Here is a 23,526-nt window from a genome sequence, read left to right as displayed (position 1 = left end):
AAACAAGAAATGTCTCCTGTTTAGTGTCATGTGCACAACAATGCCTGTGATAAGTATGAAGTAACCCTCATTAGTATTCCTATTGCGTCATAATAGATGTAGAGGGTTAGTCTGTGGAAAGCAGTATTGGTATAACATCATGAAATATCTGCTGAGTGTACTATCGACTGACAGTTTGAACCTATTAATTCATACCACTTAAATCTATTCAATCCAAACACTGATTGGTTGGATTGAAAAGGTTGTCACCTATGGTGACAAATGGTAATTGCGGGAGCACACACACACCCAGATATCCAGACAGTGCTGCATGTGTGACGTCCTCGGTCGGCTCCGGTTGTAACTCTTGATTTTCCTCGCTGACGGTCGCTTTCCTTTTTAGACTGTTTGCCTTCATCTGAGCGTCCAATTTGTTGTTTGCATTTTCACTTATTTTTGAAGTTGTATCTGTAGTCATCGACCTTTTCTTTGTTTGTTCAGCCATAGTAGATTACAGTTTCCTCGCAACACTTGCAGAGACCGGAAAAGCAGCTGCTTAGCTCCACCTACCCTCTCTGGCAGACCAACCACTGCTGGCTGATGGAAAACGCGTCACTAACTGGGCGCTGCTTGTGATTTTTTCCCTTAAAGTCGCCACAGACAGCCAGTCTGTAATACTGCAAATGCAAAGGCTTTCATCAGTGGGCCATAGGCTCAATCACCATTGTGTTACCTCATTCGGCGATAGATAGTGACTTAACAGACATTTATTTACATGAAAATCTTCACGATTATCACTTCACTTGGTGCGGTAATGATCTGGGGTCATTTGCATTTCTGGACCGGAAAACAAAATCTATATTCTGTGAAGGTTCTGTAAAGTCATATTACACTCTAATTGGAAAATCTACAAAATTTACAAAAGTATAATTACAATAGTCACTTGTCATGCAACACTGTGCATCCACAAAGAATAGGTTTGAACCATTCACTCTTTTGGTGCTTGAAATTATTTCAAATGACAATAATGCATTTGGTGTCTGAATTAAACTGTTTACGGACTGAAGAGAAAACATCCAACTGTTGGTTCCTAACTTTCTATCAGTAATGTGTGAGTAAACAAAGTGTATATTAAATTGCTTCTGGGACAACAAGGCCACCTTTTATAATCCTGGAGCCCGTTTCATCTCTCTGATTCCAACGCTGCTCCCTCTCTTCACTCACTGTCTGCCTCGCACGGCGGCCACTGCTCTCTCTCCGACTCTGTGAGCTCTTTGAAGAGAGGCCAACTTTGAAACTATGCTTGAAAACGACTTCCCTGTCAAGTATAATGATAATGAGAAGGGTGGTGGACAAAGCTTTCTGCTGTGTAGGAACTGTGCTGAAGTTGCAAATTTGCTACTTTTTTTCTTCTTAATAATCGGAAACTGATCTGATGCATGACTCAAACCATTATCTGATCTGAAGCCTGACTCTTTGGATGTGTTGCACCCCTGTGCTGTATGAGTAAAGTTGCCTTTTGATTTCCCTTCCCTAACCTTCTGTCCTTATTGAACCAAAACTCTGTTCAAATTATTCCTCGTCTTGTCTCCTTGATCCACTGACCTCAGCAGAGGCCGTTTGTTAAGGGTGACACAGAAAACATGCGGTGACTCAGCTCGCCCATTTGTCTGAGCAACTCAAGGCCGTGTGTTTTTGTCAGACTTGGCTTGAGAGACAGAAATAGATTACTTTCAACTGAATGTGGTGGGTACACATGTGCACACTGTCGTGGTTCTAAGTTAATTCTCTCCAGATAAGAGCCTTGTCCTCATTAGTCTGCTTGTTAATCCCAATTGTGTCTTGTAATCAAGGACGACCTCAATGCAATACACGCACGTGGGCAAGCATGCATATGTGCCCTCGCACACACATACACACACATAGAGTCTTGTTAAATAATGAACAGAGCTGATTATTTAATGGCTATTCATTAAATTACTCCAAGTGAGTCTGCTGAGAGGTAGAGAACATTAAAATATAGAGTGTGTGTGTGTTTGTTTGTGTGCAAGTGACTAGCATTACCATACTGCATTAAGTCTATGTATAATGGATGAGCACTGTTCTGAACGGCACAAGCACAAATTGGTACAAATAAGGCTGATGCAAAGTGCACAGTGCGAGGATCTGCCTTTTAAAGCTGTGTCCTCGGTGCCGCAACATTTTTCTGTTTTGGTTTTGAGCGAACATTCCTGTGTGAGCAGAGACAGACTCACCTCATAGTGAGCGGTGCGCTGGGACTCGGAGATGAGCTGGGCATTGCAGATGTTACAATAGCTCTCTGTGAACAAGCCTCCATCCACGACGCCCGCAGACTTCATCTTCATCTGAGACTACACAAACACACACACGCAAACAAATATGAATATTATTAAAATGCGGGACGGAATAAAATGTCAGTGAACCGCACAGTGTGTGTGTGAGAGAGGTGCACGGACATGCATGGATCTCGTCTCCATTTAGAAATAGTTTTCTTTCACAATGACGGATTCAGAGTGACAGTTCAGCCCAAAATATGTTGATCCTCTCTGTCAGAACATTCTCTCATGGATGATTTTGGCTCCAGTCTTGGAAACGTGGCCCGAGGCTCTGGCTCCAGTTTCTGCATTTTATTTTGCAGTAAACTGTTTAATATTTGTATATATTTTTTGATACTTGGAATCCTTTACAAACTGAACCGAACATTCAGATGGAAACAAATTCCTCTGTAACTGTTTTATTTATAACATAAAGACCAACAGTAAGTTAATATAATCCCTTACATAGTAATATTTCTTCATCCAAGAACATGTGTGACATTATTGTTATGTGTGAAAAGCATCTGTTATTCAAGATTCAAGATGTTAATTGTCACTCCGGTTATACAGGTGCAATCGTGTGAAATGCTTGGGTGCTCCATTTAAAAAGGTAATACATATAAAAGACATATAAAGTATAGTAATAAAATACATAACAAAATAAGGAAGCAGTACTATGTAGAGCTTAATATATACAATTAAGGCAGAAGGTGGAAATCTAAAAATATACATTAAATGGTCAAAATATACACTTGAGGGTCATTATTACAAAGCTGTCTTGAATACTCGATTCTCATTGGTCAGTTGAGTCATGCAACACTCAGTTATTTCTGTATAACAGACCGATGCTATCAATAACAGACTGCTGCTAGTAACGCAGTTGTCCTCACAGATCTGGAGGACTGCGTCCAGTCATGTTAATCTGTAGAAAGAAGTATTTTTAAGAGAAGAAGAAGAAGAAAACCGTGCAGAAAAAGAAACATAAAAGCTAGACAACAGAGACATGGACAAAGTTGAAGAAGGCTTTGACCGTTACGAGGCACAAAACCAATTTGGGGCTGCTGTATGTTACATTAGTAGACAGACATAGTCACAAAATCTTTTTGTAGCTGAAGACATAAAATCATTTTTGAATTCATTATAATTCTTTCAAAGTCAATATTTTGAGTCCAATTATTGATTTCTTCACTAAGGAGCTGTGTAATAATGATGATAATGTACAGCAGTCAATGCCTGACAAGCATTACCCTGTCTGGGTTTGTTATACAACATCCATCCATCCATCCATCCACCCACCCACACTGCTTATCCTGTTCAGGGTTGAGGGGGGGCTGGAGCCAATCCCAGCTGCTGTATGGGTTATTTTAAAGCAGACATTTTTACATCCAACAGGAGGAAAAGCCCAGGTGTTAATAATAACTTTAACAATGTTCCATTCTATTCAGGTGTCTGAGAAAGTTATGACTGGCAGTCAGCGTGCACACAACCAGGACCATGAAGTTAAAGCAGCTAAATCTAATACAGCCATCATTAATGCTACTACAAACACCTTCTCTTTTTCTTCTGTTGGATGTAAAAATGTCTGCTGTGAAAAAGGCCTATGGGGAGAGAGGCGGGGTCACACCCTGGACTGATGGCCAGCTAATCACAGGGCTGAAGCATAGAGACGACCATTCACACAAAGTCCAGAATATCCCTTATGTTAATGCCAGTGGATGGTTGGATGCATCCGTGTATGTGTTGGAGTTATTTCTTGTATTGCAGATTATGATTTTACTGTCCAAACAACTTTTATCTCTTCGACTAAGCTCGATTCTTTGGCTCCACACAACTTTTCATGTCTTCCCGAGCTACATTTGTAGATTTTATTTTGACTTTCAATTTTGTAAATTCTGAAACACTTACCCAGAGACCCAGGATTCCAACTCTTTACATAAGCTTTCTGATCACGGAAAGGAAAAAGTAACACTGTAAAGTGAACAGCAAAGCCAAAAGAAACTTTGCTGAGGATTATAGTCTCTGAGATAATCTTTTAAAAGGTCTCCAGCAAGATTCCCTGTTGAGAAACAGTCTTTTTAAACCTCATCTGTGCTGGGACTGCCTAACCAGTAAAACCATAGAGACCTGAGCGTCCCACTGAGAGCGGTGGCTCTCAGTTCTTAACAACCAGGCAGCAGTGTTTTCTTTCGCTTCTATACTGATAATAGAAAATGGTTTAATGATGAGCCCTGTGGTCTTGTGTTCAATTTTCTATTCTCTTCATTATGTGTGCCCTGTAGGCGCTGCTCTGACAGGGTTAGGCTGAGTAACGGGTCTGTAGGGAGCGGTCCAGGAACATCAACCATTAAACTGGATGAGCTCTTCGGAAGCGGCAGGACGGGGTGCTTGCAGGGGCAGAGAGTTTTATAGTGCAGGGTGTAGGATGCTGCAGAGGTCAGCTCCAGTAACTCTGAGAGAAGAAGGCCTTTTGTCCTGCACGGGTATCCTGAGAATCGCAACCTAAGTGATGAGATCAGACAAAACGTACCGCATGTGTCAGCAGGGAGAGGAAGTGACAGGAAATTGATGGTCTTTATTTCAAGCCTAGTGTCGTGTAATTACCTTTAGCCCATGCGCTTGTTCAACACTTCCATGCACACACACACACATGTGAGTGCACACACACTTTTGGTAATTACCCCTGTCTGTTTTCCTTGTCTGTTTAGTGCACCCTGGACCTTCCAATTACCCACAGACCTGCTGCACAGACACTTCTTCCATTATGTAATTGAATTTACAAAACGAGCCCCCTTACATTAAAATTAAATGGCATTTCAGATACCGTTTCATAACATTACAACTTATACATCCCTGTGAGGTGTAATGTTCTATCTCAAATGTCACAGACGACAAGCCGGAACCTGTTTTGTCTAGAGGCGTAGACGCGTTATTACCTCCGCTATGTGAAGTGTCCTTGGAGACATTATGGATCAGATGCAGTTTGAAAACTGACACATTATATTTCCTGCATTTTTTTTCGCCCTCCCAGAATTTTGTGGCACAGAAAAGACCCTCCTAAACGTCAGCCAGGCAGAAGAGAACCTATCGTCTAATCTTTCGCCTAATTAAAAGTGATTGTGACTGCATGAAATATCCTTATCGTCCTAATATCTCTATTACCTCTGATTATTACATGCAAGATGGGAGAAGAAGACTAATTAATAGAGGCAATCTGTTGGTGAGATTAATGGGATGGCAGGCTCGACCAAGCGCAAAGATGGATAGACTGATAGTGGGGAAAAATAATGGAAGGGGGAAGGAGAGAGAGGGAAAAAGAGGGTGAGGCGGGGAGGGAGGGCGAGGTTTATAATTGGAGCACTGAATGTGATATATTCACGTTACATGGATCTTAATGTAAAAGTGGTTTAATTCCCTCCAAAGCGATGGACTCTTACGGTATAATATGTGTTTAGAGAATCCAATTTATTAGGCATCAGTTTCCAAACCAGCACGAACCCCAAACAGTCGGTGTTATATTTAGTATGAGCGGATTTATTTCGATTTCCTTTAATACAGTGTAGCTTTCTTCTTGAGTTACTGTACAGTATCTTATTTTCCACTCAGAGGTTACTGGAAGCTGTGTGATCATTGATGACGGAGGTGTGGAACAAGTAAATAAAGTTTACATATTGATGATGCATGCGAGTGGACGCTGATGTCAAGTCATGACTCAGAAAGTTTCAATCAGCCGCCGACTGTGATTGATGAGTCGTATGTGATCTCGAAGAGTTTCATTTAAATAAATGTCTGTTAAGTGTCTATCTATCGCCGAATGAGGTCACACAATGGTGATTGAGCCTGTGGCCCACTGATGAAAGCCTTTGCATTTGCAGTATGACAGACTGGGTGTCTGGTGTGACTTTCGTTGAATAAATCCCAAGCAGCGCCCAGTTAGTGACACAGTTTTCCATCACCCAGCAGTGGTTGGTCTGCCAGAGAGGGTAGGCGGAGCTAAGCGGCTGCTTTTCCGGTGTTGCGAGTAAACAGTAATCTACTATGGCTGAACAAACAAAGGAAAGATGGATGACTACAGATACAACTTCAAAAATAAGTGAAAATCCAAAGAAAAAGAAACAAACTCGACGCTCAGATGAAGGCAAACAGTCTAAAAAGGAAAGTGACTATCAGCCAGGAACATCAAGAGTTACAACCGGAGCCAACCGTGGACGTCACACATGCAACACTGTCTGGATATCTTTGAAGTGTGCTCCCGCAATTACCGTTTATTGCCATAGGTGCTGCCAAAAAGAACGAAACTGAGATCTTCGAGATTGCCACTTTAAAGGCCCTAAAACTCTCATAACTCTGAAATATCATCTCAATCAGCCACTTACTGTGATGGATGAGTCCTATGTGAACAACAGTCGGAACAGTTCAGTCAGATTGCCTATGACAAAGAGTTGTAGCTATTTACATCAACATTATATGGTTAGTATTTTGGCAGCAAAGGGCACTGCTTCCTCAGGGAGCCGAACTCAGTGTTCACTTCTAGCCTTATCTTTACTGATGCCATTCGTGAAGTTGTTCTTCTTTTATATCTTATGTTCTGGATATTACGTAAATTTATTGTGCACAACTTCACACCTTGACAGATAGACAGAGATCTGAAGTCATCTAATTTAAAGGAAGGTTAATCACAGAGCGAAACATACTGTATAATACCCCTTTGTGGCCATCAGATCATGGACACTTTGGACCCATGCTTAAAGCTCCTGTGAGGAACTTTCCGTCTGTGTTGATTTTGGCGCCCCCTGTGGACAAAGCTGTACCTCTTATCTCTTTGCTGATTTAATCCTGTACATGCTGAAGTGGTGGTTTTTAACAGAAAATCTCATCCTGCTTTCTTTAACAGTCAGATGTATCAATCACTTGAAATTTTTGCCCTGAAAAATGTAAACAAAGGCAGATTGCAGATTAATCGCTTCGTCTGACACCTAACCCCCCCGCCAGCAGTTTCAGGCATTAAAAATAACCATGTAGAAAAAAATCGCTGATGGTCTGGTTTGCTTTTGTAGCTCATATAAAGGCATCAGAATTAATTTCAGTCTGTTTCATAACCAGAGAAAAACTCTAAACTAAATAATTTGTCTTTATTCATACTTAATAAAAGAATTGTGTCTTTTTTCCAAATCAAAGTTTTATTAAGGTTTATACTTGTGAGGATAACGGTGGTTATAATTTAACATTTTACTTTTCCAACCTGTTTTCAAATTCAATACATGACATTTGCAATGTTGCACCACTTATCGAGAGGGTCAAGCTATAAAAGCAGAGCTTTGCATTTCAGTCACAATGATTGTTTGCCCTTCTTATTCAATCAAGTAAAGGACTCAGCCACATTGTTTCAAGGCCGGGGATTGCAGCAGAATAAAAGTGCCAAACTAGCAAAGCATTTTGTGCATTCAATGTTCAAGAATCAGAGTGAATCTGCTGGGAGAGCTAATCCCCCTATTAAACATGCATGATTATCAATCTTTAGGAAGTCAGCAATGCCAAAAATATAGCACATTACGAGGAGGTTGGAGTGGTGTAAGGAGCTGAGGGGGGGGCCGTGTTGGTGCGTCAGGTAGCAATGAGAATCTTTTACACCTTCATCAATCTTGAAACCCATCGGCTGTAGTCTGACGACGATAGAGCCTCTGGGGACAACGGTGAACATGTCAGGCATGTCCGGTTTAGCCTGTGGTTAGAGACCAAGACCTTTTCCGTGCGCTGCATTGTTTACAGTCCAGTACTTGAGAAGCGACCATGTGTTCAGATCAAAAGTGAAGCAAATTTCGCCTCTCCAGATATGTCTGCAAAATAAACACCGCAATTTCATGGTTCGTAAAATCCCCCGGAGAAACACCCTTTCATCTGTTTCTGGTGAGTCTCAGTTTCACTGTAAATAGTAGGAGGCTGCACTCCGGTAACTTCAGCGGTATGAACCCGAAAAAGAACCCATTTTTCTTGTGATTGACTTTAATTAACGGGTCTTAAGTTTGCTGAAATTTCAACATCATGATGCAGATTGGTAAAAAGTAAAAATGAAGCTTTGTCAGGTCTGATCTCAAGAGGAAAACAAAACTACTTTTAAAATGCTCGTTTGTCGATCGATCGTTTCTGATGCATTCGAGAAAGTCGGGAAATCTGAACGCTGAACGGCTTTCGTGACACAGCATCATGGGAATTTATCTCAAGTTGAATTTATGACATAGAACATGATCTTGTTAGCTGTTAGCATGCAGATGTCTGACAGCGATTTAGTTCTTATTAATCTCTATAAACAGATGGCCGCTGATGGGAGCCGGGGTGTCATTACGGCGCATTACGTTCCGCCTGCCTTTGATCTCCACAGGGACTGTTTTTTCTGCATACGTGATTGGTCAATACTACTCGGACTACAAGCGCATTACAAACGGAAACCAGAACACTTCCCGTACTAAAAAACCCTCGTCCCTGCCTACAGATTCTACATAAAAGCTGAGCTGAGAATGAGCCTGATATGAAGCATGTACATAACAGCTAAATACCACCTTCACGGACTTAATTCCAACATTAATTTTTGGCTATTTCACATTTTGTCTTTGATGTTGCGTCTGTTCTTTTCTCACAGGTTTGATAGAGATGTTGGTTCAGTTGGGGGGAAAAAAACTTAATTTACATACTTTCATGCATCATTCAGGATTTTTGCAATATTTGACTCATAATCTGATGACAGTGGGTGGGTTGTCTGCTCATGTGGCCAAGCTGTCAATCACATTAAACTACACCCACACAGTCCTACTGAAGCAGATTAGTTTTTAAAGCTAAATAAGTCGGGCTGTTTTTCTGTTTATTATTGATGAGCGAGTTGTTAGTATTTAATTTTTCAGATTCAAAGAGGAACTTCTCAGGAGTTTTATGCAAATGAAGCGAGGTGAATGCCCATAGAAATAGCAGAAGAGACAAAGTTTCAAAGTTGAAGTGAGGTCGTAGATGAATATCACAAACAGAAGCTCTAAATAATAATGAGCATAAACTCAATTAGAAACAGACTCGCTAAAGCTAGATGAGTCTTAGCGAGCGCATGAAAGCCTGAGGCACTTGAAGACTGAATGAACCTTAAGGGGATTTCCTTTTAAGACCACATCAAGTATTTAACACGGATGTGAACTCGGAGCCCTCCCTCAAATCTCAGCCTCTGGCCGACCATTCATTAACATGCTGGCATTGAATTGGACGTGGCTTTTTGTTCTTTTATAATAAGTGCAACCACTTAGGCTGTTTTCTGTCGCCTGGGCTTAGAATATTAATTAGTTTGTAATATTACTTGCAACTAAATAGCGCTGTACGAAGTGAGAGGTCTATTGTACTGAAGGAGATATAGTGTAATGTTTAAGCCTAATGGGGAGCTTAAGAGACACTGCTCCGATTAAAAATACATCCTCAATTCTCTTGTGGCCTGAAAACACACCTTTAATGGCTGAATTATATACTTGGAATGAACTAGTGAACGGCTGCATTACACTTACCAGAAGAAATGAGCGAGACAGATACTGAGGGATGGAAGGAGTCAGAACAGCAGGTGGTTTGGGGAGCAGATCTTTTGAGTTCTCTCCTCCTCTGTGTTTCCGTTTCGCCTCCATAAGGAGGTTAACCGCTGTGAACCGGACTGTCTATTCCCTTCTTCCTCTTCCTGCGCTCACATATTCCATACTTCCGATCCCATTTGGAATGAGTAGCTGCTCTGATTTAACTGTCAAATTATGCATTCAGATGATGAAATATTGACATCAGCCTGTGAGCCAATGACCTGTCTAATGAGTCCCGAGTGGGAATAACAAGAGAAAGGTTGCAGGGGTAATAATATGGAACCCTATATCGCAAAGGCACTCACCCGTGTCACTTTGATGCTCCACATTACAGCTTTTTTTCCCCCCTCTTGGTAATGTTATCTTTCTGAGCTCTGTCTTCCCTTTTGCATGCCCCCCCCCTTGCTCCGAGATTAACAACCCTTTGTGCATTAGCAATCAAAGGTACTAGACTGAGGGAATAAAGTCTTTAAAGGCGCTGGAGCCCGAGTCTGAATCCAAATTCACATTCATACTGTTTTCACTGCAGGGGCTCCCTTTGTACTGTTCTAGCTCAATGCTGCAAACATACACACACTCAAACACAGCTGGGCTACAGGCGCAGAAGTCTTGCTGTGGAATATAAAACTAAGAGCTTAAGATCATAAATGAGTAATGCAAATATGTAATTAGGGCTCCTGTCTGTTCCTCATTTATCATTTCAGGTTAATTTCTCCTGGAAAAAGAGAGTGTGGACTGGAGGTGCAGAAAAGTACATGCCAAGGTCAGCTCGCACTTCCCTCCCCTTGAGCCTGTTTGTGTTCGTGTTTTGATGATTTTCTCTCGCTCAACTCACCACTCGTCCTGCCCCAAATCCTATTTTGGACACAATTCACTTCTCTGAGTTATGTGTACATCCTCTCTATATTGACAGAGTCAGAAACAGTCCCACATATTCACACTCTGCTCTTCTATCTCTCTGCCTCCTTTCCCCCCATCTCCTCTCCCTCCTTTCTCTCCCAGCGGTGGAAATACGGCCTCCAGGGCAGGGATTACTCATGAGGGATGGTGTAGGCTAGACTTATCTACTCTTGCAAAAGAAGAGCAGATAAGCTACTGTATTATTCACCTCACCACTGGAATAAATTGCAATGCAACTTGAAGTGAGGAGACACTTATTCCTCTTGGGGATACTTGCAGATATTTTTTTTATCTAATATTTGAGATGGGTGTATGAGTTCATTCTTGGCTCTGCCTTGCAACAGAGATCCTGATCTTAATGAAACTTACTGAATAAATAAAGCTTAACAACAGAAAGAAAGAGGCGCCGGAGGCTCCCTTTGTCCTAATACCACTAGACTGGTTATTTAACATCAGAACCTGTACGCTGCTGACGGAGTATCACATGAGGACAAGGCTAGCAGTGTGCCTCTTTTATAGCAATGCCACTTGTTCCACCAGTTTGACCAAGACTGAAGAAGCTCAATTACCATGTTCAGGCATTCATTTCCCCCTCAGGATGAATTATAATAACATTGTTTATCCTCTGACTTTTTCATGGTTATGCTAACATGCTAATCTAAGAAACTAACATGCTAAACAATTTACCTTATCAATCCTTTGTGATACAAAGGAACAGAACTTTCACTTATCGAGGGAAATATTTAAACTGTTGGATCAATGTGGTGGCACAAAATGTTTTATACAGACATTCCTTGTTCCTAGATAATGTATCCTTACATGACCCCTGACATTTACTCTACCACCAGGAGGTGTAAGATTTCGTGGAGTATCCTCAAAACTATTGGATTGATAGTAGGGCTGCAAGATATTGGAAAAAAACGGTCTTGTACAACCTGTGACTCACAGAACACAACACCTTACACGCGCTGCAGGTGAAGCCGCGAAATGTCCTCTGTGGCACATCTGCTCAGTGAAAGTGTTCGCTTATGTGGCCACAGCGCTAACCAGCACCGGGACGAGGTACCGCTCATAACGGGACTACACTCAATAAGAAGCTGCCCTGGGTAATTTAGCGTATGTCTCAATCAGCCTGCCGACTTTGTGTGACGGCAGCGGTGCATGTTTACAGGCAGATGACAGACTGTGCAGTACAGCGGTCAGTTCGCTCTGCTCAGTTGAAAGGCTGCACTTAAGAGAGAACAGACAGACTTTTCTTGTAGCTTAGTCATGAAAGATGAGTTTTCCTTTTGCCTTAGGCAACAAAAAAAGGAGCGCATTCTGCGATGTGATTATCACACATCCGGCAGCGCAGTTGCAATGGTTAAAAGATTTAACGTGAAGCCCTAATTGATAGCTATCCTGACAGAGACACAAAGGTGTGAATTGAAAAATTATGAGTTATAATAACGTTTCTGGTCACCTGACATTGATCTACTTCAAAACCAATTCCAGTCCCATCAGCCTCAGCTGTATTTTGTGCTTAGTGCTAATCAGCAAATCTTAGCATGTTAACATGCTAAGCTAAGTTGGTGAACATGGTAAACATTATGCCCCAATTTGATTTTGAGCACGTTAGCATCGCCTTAAGTACAGCCTCTGAGCACATGGCTGTGTACTCATCTTGCTGCTGCCCGACTACTTCCCCTCAGGGACAGATAAAGGATTTATTGATTGACATGAGATACACAAGCATCTGATTAACTTGCTTCCTCAACTTAACAATTTTCTGAGGAAAAGTCTTCACCACTACTTCCTTTGATCCGTCCTGAAGGCAATACTGTCTGAAAAACCGTTACAGAGGAAGACTATAAACCTTGATTTAATCAGGAACATCCCAGCAGGTTGGAGTTTACATATATTTCATTTCTTCTTGGTTCTTTGTTAAGTTTCTTAAGTTCAAACGAATATTTCTCCATCATAGAGAAATGAGAGAACAGGCGGTTCCCCATAGTTCACTCTTTAGACTTTAGACCTCTCTGCCGAGATTAAACCTTTTTATTCATGAGGGTTTTATCTCTGAAAATCTCTCTTCTTGGACCATTACTTGTTAATGGTGATAACAGCAGATCCACCGCTCTAGGTCACAATATGGATTCATTAGAGGGTGAATGAAGACTATTATCCCGGGCAAAGTTAGGTTTCCCAGTTTAACCGAGCACATCTCCTCCTCCGACTTTCTATCTGTGTGTGTGTGTGTGTGTGTGTGTGCTTGTGTGCGTGTGTGCTCGTTCAGTAGGACTCTTAGGCAAACTGAGTTAATGGGGGGAGACAAAAGGCTGCCTGAAGTTTGAATGGTTGTTATGTTACTGTAACATATGGGGGATGCCAGGCTGGATGGCAACAAAGCTGTTGGGGTCTCTCTCTTCCATTAGCAACTAATTGCTCTGTTTTTATTCTTTGGCACATCGAGCCAGAGAAGTTTTACTAAATAGGACAAGAACATTTGGAGTTTTCACTTCCATTTTTTTTCCCAGTGAAAATAACACTTGTCTTGGTTTATGGGCTGAACACTCAGATTCAATACCAAGAGTATTTGACCTGGAACTGAAGGGATTTTACAGAACAGTTTCAGAATCAAACTGATGCAAGAAAACGGTGCCATTAATACAAATAGCCTCTTTAAACATCCTATTAAACTATGCACCAAAGCACACTCTTGGATGAGTTTGGCTTTTAGGAGCATGGTCGTCTCAGTGTAACACACACAGCCATACACAAGTGGGCTCTCTTTGAAAGTCTGTGATTGAAACTGGGATCAGAGCACCTAAGAATAAAGGATGGGCATTTTCAGTGATCTTAATATTCGAGTAATCTAATGACCTTATGAACAAGTAATCGAGTACTCGCAAATTATATGTATTTTTTCACCGTAAAAAAAAACATATGTCGGACACAGACCTCTCGCCTGTTAGAGAACATTACTATCTAACACTTTTACATTAATGTAAATAACTATCCAACAATGGAAAGCAAGTGCAATTTCAAATGCATTTTTTGAACAACCTTAACAGGCCCTTCAATTAAAGTTGTTGTAGCATTCTGTTGTCAAACGTCGCAGCGGTGGCGGACTGTATGGACTTCTGTTCTGTGTTGCTCAACACGTAACTCTAAACCAACAGCCTAGTCATACATTACAAGTTAAAATAAATATGAAATTAACTTAATTGACGGCAGTTTTAGCTGCAGTTTCACTTGAAAAACAAGCGATAACATCACGCAATGATGAGCCGTGAATAATACGTTCAACTTCATGATAATGACAATAATAAAAACAGGCTTACTGAGCAAACTAACGCTTTCCTCATACATTTTTTTCCACTCTTGTAGCTGTTGTCCGGCGTGTTGGTGGCTTGTACCTCGCTCAGCTCTGCTCACGGAAGCCTTCTCCTTCCACAACACTTAATGGGAGCACATCTCCAGTCACCATGTTCGTTATTAGCAGGCTAATCGTCTCCGCTCTGGTATCATCACAACGGTGTGTGCTAACAGGGCTAGCAAATGATGCGATGCGAGACTCCGCTTGCTACTGTGTGGTTAAGCATCGAACTAGTGTTTCTATGACGTACAAGTTTAACACCACAGATCCTGCACAGAGTGTTATCGTCGTCTCTTTTTTGTCAGAGTACTTCCACGCATCACTTTTCCTGGTCACGGCTGACATGGTGCATGTAAGCTAACTGAGTTTAACGTTACTCGAATGATGACGTCAACAACAAGTACTCGCCCCCATCCCTACTAAGAATATTATAATAATTAAGTACTTTCCCCAATATTTGCCCAAACAAACCTCACACATTAGCAATATTATTCTGTACAATCTGTATGATAGCAATGTGCAGATTAGAGCGACACCAAAAAGGAAGCAAGCAAATTTCCCACGAGGCAACATGCACCTCGAGACAAAAGATATACATTACCTCAGAGACCGAGCGGGAGTGAGACATAAAAAATAATGCATTCAAAAGATATTGGAAAGCAAAAATAAAAAAAGTGTAAAAGAAATCAGGCATAAAATTGCAATAAGTGGAACAACTGAAGTGACACAAGCCAAATAATGCTGCGTAATGACTTCCCTCTCGCCGTATCTCTCAATCCGTTCTCTCCCTGTGTTTCCATCATGCAGCGGATATGACTGCAAACAGATAATTAGCAATATGACACTTTCCCTTGTACTAATTAGTAAAATAAGCTCCTTGTTCTGAGGCACACAAAGGCTCAACCACTACCCTTACTACAGCGCGTCTGGTGTTTGACTATAAAGCCGGTGTATTAATAGTTTCAGTACAATACAGCTGAGACTTGATGATGTATTTTTGACCTAGGGGGACATGCACACAAATACCCTTGTAGAATCAGCTGTCAATCACAAGGCTCCTGTTTTATATGTCTGTGTGTGTTTAGCTCACTGTCAGTGTTTGTGTATGTTTGCTTGAGTAAATGTGGGTTGTCATGCCTGCAGGGATCCCCACAATAAGCCAGAGGTGAAAATCACAGCTTATTAATGCACACAGTGTGCGGTGTTTGTCTCTGCAGGTGTGTGAGCGCAATATTTCCTTTGCAGAGTTTCAGTTTATGAGAGCTTAAAAATACACTCTCGCATGGTCAGCTGCATCTCCTGCTGTGTTACTATGCTGGAGCAATTACAGAGGTCAAGGTCAGGGCAAAGACAGGCAACAGTGTGCAAGGGCAATCTCACACCGTAGAGATTTTTGTTTATTCTGTTCGGCGCTAACTCTTCTAAGTGTTATTACATTGAAAATATTGATTGCAGCTTTCGGGTTCATCTATTAGAGCTTGTTCCGCCCTTAAGTGTGTGTGTGTGTTAGAGAACAGCGCTCGCAGCACGCCGGAGATCCGAGAACAGAGGCGCAATCAATGGCATCGATCACGGCAATCAGCAGTCAAAATGATCAAACAAAGGAAATGAAGTCCGTGTTGAAAATAATCCAAAAGGAGAAGAAGCTAAGACTTTGAACTATTTTAGATTAAGTGTAAGGTAAATCAAGTAAGATCAAAGGAGGAAAAATAAGAAATGTCTCGCAGCTAAAACCTCGGAATCAAAGACGAGTCGGTTGCAAATGATAGTCTTCATCCGCACTTACATCCAAACTACAAATCACTGCCTGTTTGAGTCACACGAACTCTGCCTCCTTTGCCATTTGAGTCACAGAGTATAACACGTTTTCTAAATATGGCTGTGAGTTTGATAAGGTAATTGAAAATGCGACAGCAGCGTTTGTTTATTTTCCCGTCCGGAAATATGCCAAAGAAAAGCGAGTGAGGGGGCAAGCAGCCTGTACACGAACAGCACCGACTCTTCTATAGAGCTGTAAGTTATTTATTATATAGAGTCTCCGCATGCACACACTTCCCCCATCTGCAGGGATAGCATGCAAGCGTGCAAGCATCATACTGTGCTGTGTAAAATCATGACCAAACATACATGCACACAAAGGAATATGCAACTGATATGTATGACTGCATGCTGCGATAGACTAGCACACTGGCATGGACTAAATAGGGCATGACCTTGCAGCACCTAGCCTGTATAAATAGGAAGCTGTGATGAAGGGCCTTGGCTTCTTCAATTTTGCATCTATTTCTCTGTGTTTCTGCGAGTGTTTACAAAGTTTGAGAAAGAAAGTAACTTAAGGAGACAAATTCAAAAACGGAAAAGAAAGAATTCAACATCTGATAAGCGTATTTTTCTTCCCTCGTTCACTGATGCACCCACAATATCACCCCCTCTCCTTCCCTCCGTCCCTCCCCGTCTGGCAGCGGGCCAGTTTCCGAACGCGGTGATGGAGCAAAAGAAAATTGATTTCTAAAGAGCTCTGTCTGCTATTCCCGGATATGAAATATGCAACCAGTTATTAGTCTAACACTGATATTAACATAACACGACAACCGTGTCAAGATATATATTAAAGATGTCTCTCTTGTTCCCGCTAAAGAGATACATGAAATAGTGTAAAAATGATAATGCCACTTGTTCAAAGCGCGCCAAATCATTATCAATGCGGCTCGATTGTGATGATATCTGCTTTGTTTGTGAGAAAAAGAGGCGCAAACGGCTCCAGTTGGCTCGGAGAGGATGCTGCCATGCCACAGACAGTTCAATATCTTGATCGTGTAGACGGGCACAGCAGGCCGCTTCATAATAGTTAATATGCAGCTATTAATGAATGTACACTAAGAAAGGTCACATGGCCCACACACTGACTGACGTGCACTCGCGCGCACACACATGGACACAGATGCACCCGTGCAAAGGCTGGCATGCACGCAGTCAGCAGAAAGGTCACAGCATACGTTGTGCGAGAAAAAGATATTTGAAGAGGAAACGCTGCCTGTTGCTATGGAGCACTCCTCGAGAAAAACACACATATATACAGACACACACCTACACATGATGCTCTATCAATCTTAAAGAAAGTAGAGCAATCATACGCCCCTGACCACAAACGCGCACACATACATCCGCACGCGCTCAATCAATCCTTGTCCTATAAAAACAGGGAGGAAGCTGCAGCCACTTTAAAGAGCAGCACTGCCTCAATTATTGCCCTCGGACTGTTTGTGCATGTGTGTGTCTCTGCGTTTGTGTCTTTCTGTGTGTGTGTGCGAGAGTGCATATGCTCTATTTGTATGTATGGAGGGAAAGCGGGCACTTTTCAAGAACTACATTGCCTCTCTGTTTATTCCTTCAGGACTGTGTAAATTATGCCAGTCGGTTAATCAGATTCTCCCCCTGATGCAGCTCAGCACCTCATGAGAGGCGTTCAGACAGAGAGAGGGGAGCGAAATGGGCTGCTGTACATTCAGATGGCTCTGAGCCTCACTGCATATGTTCCACATTATGAACATGCTAATTAACTTGCTTAATTTATTTGTTTTATTTTACATTTTGTGCTCCTCCTAGCATCTTCACCTGGAGTAACATTCAGAAGTTATATGCAGCGTTGGCATAAATACAAGCAGTTATGTTTATACTTTTATCTGCGTACAAAAACATCTTAAAATGTGACTTAATAATCTTAAAATGTAGCTGACGTATTAGTCAGTTTAGCGATCAGCCAATCTAGACGAATACATTCAGCAATTTTGAGAACGCTGAGTTGTGAAGGGATTTTTTGAGGTACATAGTGTGACTCATTGTGTGCAGATTTCAGCCTCCCAAATGTGATTTCCTGCTGTTCATCCCTTACGTGATAATAAACTGAATATTTGGGGAGTTTAGAAAAGTGCTGTAATCAACAATCACTTTCATTATTGATGTCTGTGCTCATTATTTTCCTGGAAATCGATTGTTTTTTTCTTCATCGTGTCGGAAAATATTGTCGGAAAGTGTCTTGTTGTGTACAACTGCACTCTAAAACCCAAATAAACTCAGTTTATGATCACACAACACAAATATATGAAACAAATGTAAATAGTTGATGATTCATTTCCTGTTTGTTAACTAATCAATAAGTCATCTAATCATTCCAGCTCTTGTTTCGACAAAAAGTGATCTACTTTTCTGGGAATTTTCCTCTTATTTCTCCCATTTATACACATCACCTGAGACATGGATTATTTGGTGGATTCACACTAATAACCGTTGTCAGTTACAGCTCTTACATGTTGTGTAAGGTGTATTTCTCTTCTATTCTGTTCCAGCTCTGTGACACCTTACCGCCCTGCCTGCTGCAGTGACCTGTGGTACAGTAGAAGTCAGCGCATGCTGATCAATAACTGTATGTAAACAGAGCATGAAGCCTCGGCTCGGCTCAGATGGTCGCCTGCATGTGGAAAAATAGACCCAGTGCAACTCAGTGGAAATAAAAAGCCAGAGAATAAACTGCAGAAAGCGCCGCTCGGGGTAAAACGTCCTTTTCTCTGAGGACTGAATGGTGGCTGTGTGTGATGACATAAATAACCTGGAATTGTTTTACCTTTTGACACCTCATTACAATGTGTCTGAGTGAGTGATGTGTGATATTTGGGGGAAGCCTGTACTGTATTTATACGTGTGTGATTGTGTGTGTCAGTCCTGGTGACAGGCAGGCGGGTGCTCTGTAAAGGCCATAAGCTGGTATCATCCTGCCCCAGACGCCCAGTGTGAGGCTCACTGGACATCCATCCCAGAGTGACAAATACTTGCAATGAGAGCGCTCTCAATGAGATGGATAGGAGCCAGTGAAACGAGATGCAGCAAGTATCAGCACTAATCCATATTATATCTGACATGTGTCTCATTTTCACATTTCACTGGGAGTCATTATGGATGATGGCGCAGGGCTCAGGGTTTGCAATGCTGTGAAAAGTTTCTAAATCATGTGGAAAATCCCTGCGTCTAATTCCGACGACAGCGGGAAGCCAGGTTTTTATATATTCATTCAGACTAAACTGCAGCTGTGATGATGAGTGCAGAGTGTGAAGAGTTTATTGCCAGATAACTAATCTGCAACTATATTGATAATTGATTAATCATTTAGGCTACTTATCAAGCAGAGACACCAACCTTTCTCTGGTTTCATTTGTTCCAATATGACGATGAGTGGTATATATTTGGGTATACTGCTCATCCTTGTGCTCTGGGACACACTGATGGATATTTTTCACTCTTTTCTAAAGACCAAATATTTAAATGATTAATTGAGAAAACAATCAGAGTGATTGATAATTAAAATACATATAAGTTCCAGCCCTACATTACTCCAACACCTTATGGTCAGCATCCTGAGGTAACCTACACTCACACAGCTATTGACCTAATAGATAACTCCCAGTGCTGCTGTTAGGAGAAATTAATTTAGAAAATGCCCAATAGGGAGTATTATGGAAAAACTACATCATGCTGTGAGTTAGGGAATGTAGATTAACACCATGCCTTTGATTTATCTGAAAATGATGTTTTAAATATCACAAAGTTTGCAGATGTTGCTTCAAACTCCACGGACACTCAGCATCCCAGCAGGAGCTCCATAGAAATATTGAGCGATTTAAGGAGCTGAAACTTTCAGTATTCTGCTCCAAACAGACCGTCCAGACGTCGAGTAATGAGGTCAATACTGGTCGATAATTCATCTGTTGAACAAACTGTCCAGTCAGTATTTCCCAGTCCATCACTCACCTTGCGCAGAGGCAGCGACTCCTCTTCACGAGACCGTCAACCATCCGCCAACCGCCGGTAATCCTTTAACGTCCTTTAAAATCCGTCAAATGTAACAGCAGTCCTTGCAGGTGGCGCTTCCGTCGTAACGCTGCTGTTCAATGAAGATATTTTTGCTTGTTTCTTCTTCGAAATCACGCCGTCCCCTCCACAGAAATAAATAAATTAAGAATAAAAACAGAACTCCCTCGCGCTGCTCTCTGTCGTGATGCGCGTGTCCTCTAGCGACTCCTCTGTAGCCCGTAGTATCGCGCGGAGGTAAGAAGAAACGTTGCTCTGTTGATATCATCCACTACTACTCCGACCAAAAAAGGCACCGCGGAGGGAAAACAAAAACAAAGTAAGCTATCCCAGCGCGAGGGAGGAAGAGGAGGGGCGGGGGGGGGAGAGACGAAGAAGAAAGTGTGAGCAGCCTTCACCGGGATGAATGAAAGACGGAACGCGCTCTCGGCTCACCAGTGTATGTGTGATAGTGAACACTGAACGCTGGGTCTGCTGGGTGAGTGAGTGAGTGGGAGCTCTGGTCGAGTGAGTAGGTTTCCGCGCGGTGCACCCACATGAATATCGTCTTACATAAAAATGAACAGAGACAGAAAGAGCGCGCGAGTTCCCCGTCATAATATCATTATAATGCTGATGTTCTGTTTCCATAGCAGTAACAGTAGCCTAATTAAGTGTTCATGCGGATCAGGTTTGCAACGATCAGCCTGTCACACTAGATGACTATGATTTTCTAACGACCTTTGCGTATTGTTGCCATAGTGCTGAGATAATGTCATGGGGAGAAACCTGACAGGGAAAATAAAACGGAAGAAAAACAAAAATATTTTTCTTCTACACACAATGAACTATTTTGTTGCTGCTTTTTCCCAATCTTTGTACTTTTATTGAAAAGTATGACCTTTTCAAACTTTAAAAAAATGTTCAAACAGACAGGATGAATCACTGTTTGATTACTTTGCTTACAGCCCACAGACAGTAATGTAACCTGTTATGAGTGATGGCAAGTACCACTATGTTTTAAAAGGTTACATTGACATTGGATCCACTGTTTTTTGGATTGTATTGGAAAATCTTTATTGTCCCCAAGGGGCAATTTGGTTTGCATCAGTAGCACATACAGGCAATCCACATTATGAAAGACATAATACAAGAACAGGAGACATAAATACTAATATTATAAATGTGGTCCTTTGCTCATTTACTCAGAAATACTCATAGACACTATAGAAGAAGTGGATGTTGCCACTGGTTTTCAAAATTGAAGCTAATGAGGAAGTGCCTTGAACCTGCATTCTTCTAATCACCAGCAGGGGGAGACCCTTGGTTGCAAAAAGGCTAAACCAGATAGGAAATAGAGCCTACATCTCAGTTGATGTATTAACTCAGCAAGCATTTTACAAATATATATATGATACCCCTTTCCCACCTAAATTAGCGAGTTGACTCAGGTTTTTCAGACCTGGGAAGACCCGCTAATAAATGCCGATTGTCTCTTTTCCCATTGCCCGTGGAGTATACTCCTTTTGGTCTCTTTTCTGCTGCGTCAAAGTCGGACGTCACAAACGTGCCGCAAACCTGTCGCCTTATTTCTTCTTCCCCTCGGATCAGGAGAAGCTCTCTCACCTCGCTGTGTTGCAGTGTTGCTGCATCTTGCACAAAACAAATCACAAATTTGCTGTTGTATGTTGTTGGGAAAGAGGCTTTACTCAATACAGGTAAAATATGGTCCCATTTAAAATAACATCTACGATAACAGAGGGAATGCTTTAGGTCATGGCTACTAGTGATTGACATGGAAGTGCAACTGTGGCCTCTCAACCAGGATAGAGACGTAACAATGCTTATCCACCTCCTGAAGTATTCAAATGTGGTCACATCTGGCTCCAATAAACCAAAAATAGGAAATTAGGGCTTCAAAATAGGAGTTACAAACCAATCGGAGATGTCACAATGGCTTCCTGTGGATGGGGCAGTGTAAGTTTTATGAGTTTCTTGAACATACATTTGCATGCATGATATTCTTACAGGCTTTTAGATTGGCTGTTTGATCCCAGACACCTGCTCTCTAAGTGTCCTTAAAGCTAGGCACTTAACCCCAAGTCCCAGATGGTTTGACCAGTGTCTTGAAAGGTGTGTGACTGTGCGGTGAATTGTAAAGTGCTTTATAATTGCAGGTAGAAAAGTGCTCTTTAAGTGCATTTGCCATTCACCCGAGTGCTGACAATTGGGCCAAGAATTTGTCAACCATTTTTAAAATCGATAAAACGTTTAAGTCTTTTATCAAGCATAAATGTCATGCATTTGCTGGTTCCAGATTGTCAGCTATGAGAATTGGTTGCAGGCAATTTGAAGACTTTCAGCTCTGGGAGCTTTGACTAAAATGTCTAACTATATTCCTGATTTTTACAGATGTAATAGAGTTAATCCACTACATTTTTAATAGACAGGTATACATATTCAAAACAACCATTAATTGCACCCGTGCTCTTTAGTGTCCGACCAAGGCTGAATACATTTTTCCACATTTGCTCATTTCTCCCAAGGCTATAATTTCTCCTCTTCATACCGCATTTCTCTGCAGACATATTGATGTTACGCTGAGGACCTGGAAGCAAGATGCTGACTAGTCAACGGACAGGCTACAATATGAGCATGATTTCCGGTTTATCGCTGTTGGTCTAATTACAAACACGCTGGAACAGAGCGCACTCGTGTTTACACCGGGGAATTCTACAAATCATTATCTCTGCAAACACAAACTGTTGCAAATGAACCCACATTTCAGGAGGAAGTATTTCTAAGGAATTTGAATAAACAAACAGTTGCATTTGAATCCTTATCAAACCAAAGCAACATTATACAGCGATGAATCACGGTCCAACTCATAGAAACCCAATGTTGGGTGCCAGTAAGATTTGCACAGCCAACAATAACCACCCCTGATCCATCAAAAATGGCATTAATTTACTTAGTACTGCTAACACTTCCCCTAAGCAATCATATGCACCAAATTTAGAGCTTAGCTGAAAAGAATGACATTGCTATGCCCTTTTTTTTTTCTAATTTTTCTGTTCGATTATCCCGACTCCTTTTGAAATGCCACATTTTCTCGCTAGCGTATGGATGTGTATTCATTCCGGCAGAATGGGCGCCCATTACACGCTTTCAGAGGCTGTGACAGCAGCCTTCAGTGAGGAAGCCAAACACTTCACAGCTCAGACAATGTACCCCGGCAGACACACACACACAAGCACGCACTCCCAGATTCAAATACACACGAACTCACTGACACAATGCACATCGACGAGATGAAAGGGCCAATTTATCAAACCACCAGCCAAGGCAGGCCTGAGGACGTATAGTGCCAGCACTGGTCTGGAGAAAGAGGGCAGGATGTGCCTGTGAGTGTGTGTGTGTGTTTAACTTTGTGTGACTTTCCCTTTTTTTTTGGCCTTGACAGTAAAGTCTTTCTTCTTAACAAAACATGCACTTTAGCCTTTGGTAAAATCTCCAAAAC

General features: G+C 41.7%; 1 protein-coding gene across 1 annotated transcript in view; it reads right to left on the bottom strand.

Annotated features, from left to right (window-relative positions):
- Positions 1 to 20,478, bottom strand: part of LOC138588488 (zinc finger matrin-type protein 4) — a 63,766-nt gene extending 43,288 nt beyond the window's left edge. The window contains exons 1-2 of the mRNA XM_069658636.1: positions 19,968 to 20,478; positions 2,235 to 2,351 (exon numbers count right to left, since the gene is read on the bottom strand). Coding sequence (XP_069514737.1) covers positions 2,235 to 2,345 — 111 coding nt within the window. The 5' untranslated portion in view covers positions 2,346 to 2,351; positions 19,968 to 20,478. The remainder of the gene's footprint in view (positions 1 to 2,234; positions 2,352 to 19,967) is intronic.
- Between the last annotated feature and the right edge of the window lie 3,048 nt (positions 20,479 to 23,526).

This window comes from Semicossyphus pulcher, unplaced genomic scaffold (assembly GCF_022749685.1).
Source record: "Semicossyphus pulcher isolate SPU_LCO1_2020_fin unplaced genomic scaffold, fSemPul1.0.p SCAF_12, whole genome shotgun sequence".
NCBI lineage: Eukaryota > Metazoa > Chordata > Actinopteri > Labriformes > Labridae > Semicossyphus > Semicossyphus pulcher.
Note: the sequence above shows the minus strand (reverse complement) of the source record. Positions and strands in the feature narration are given on the sequence as shown.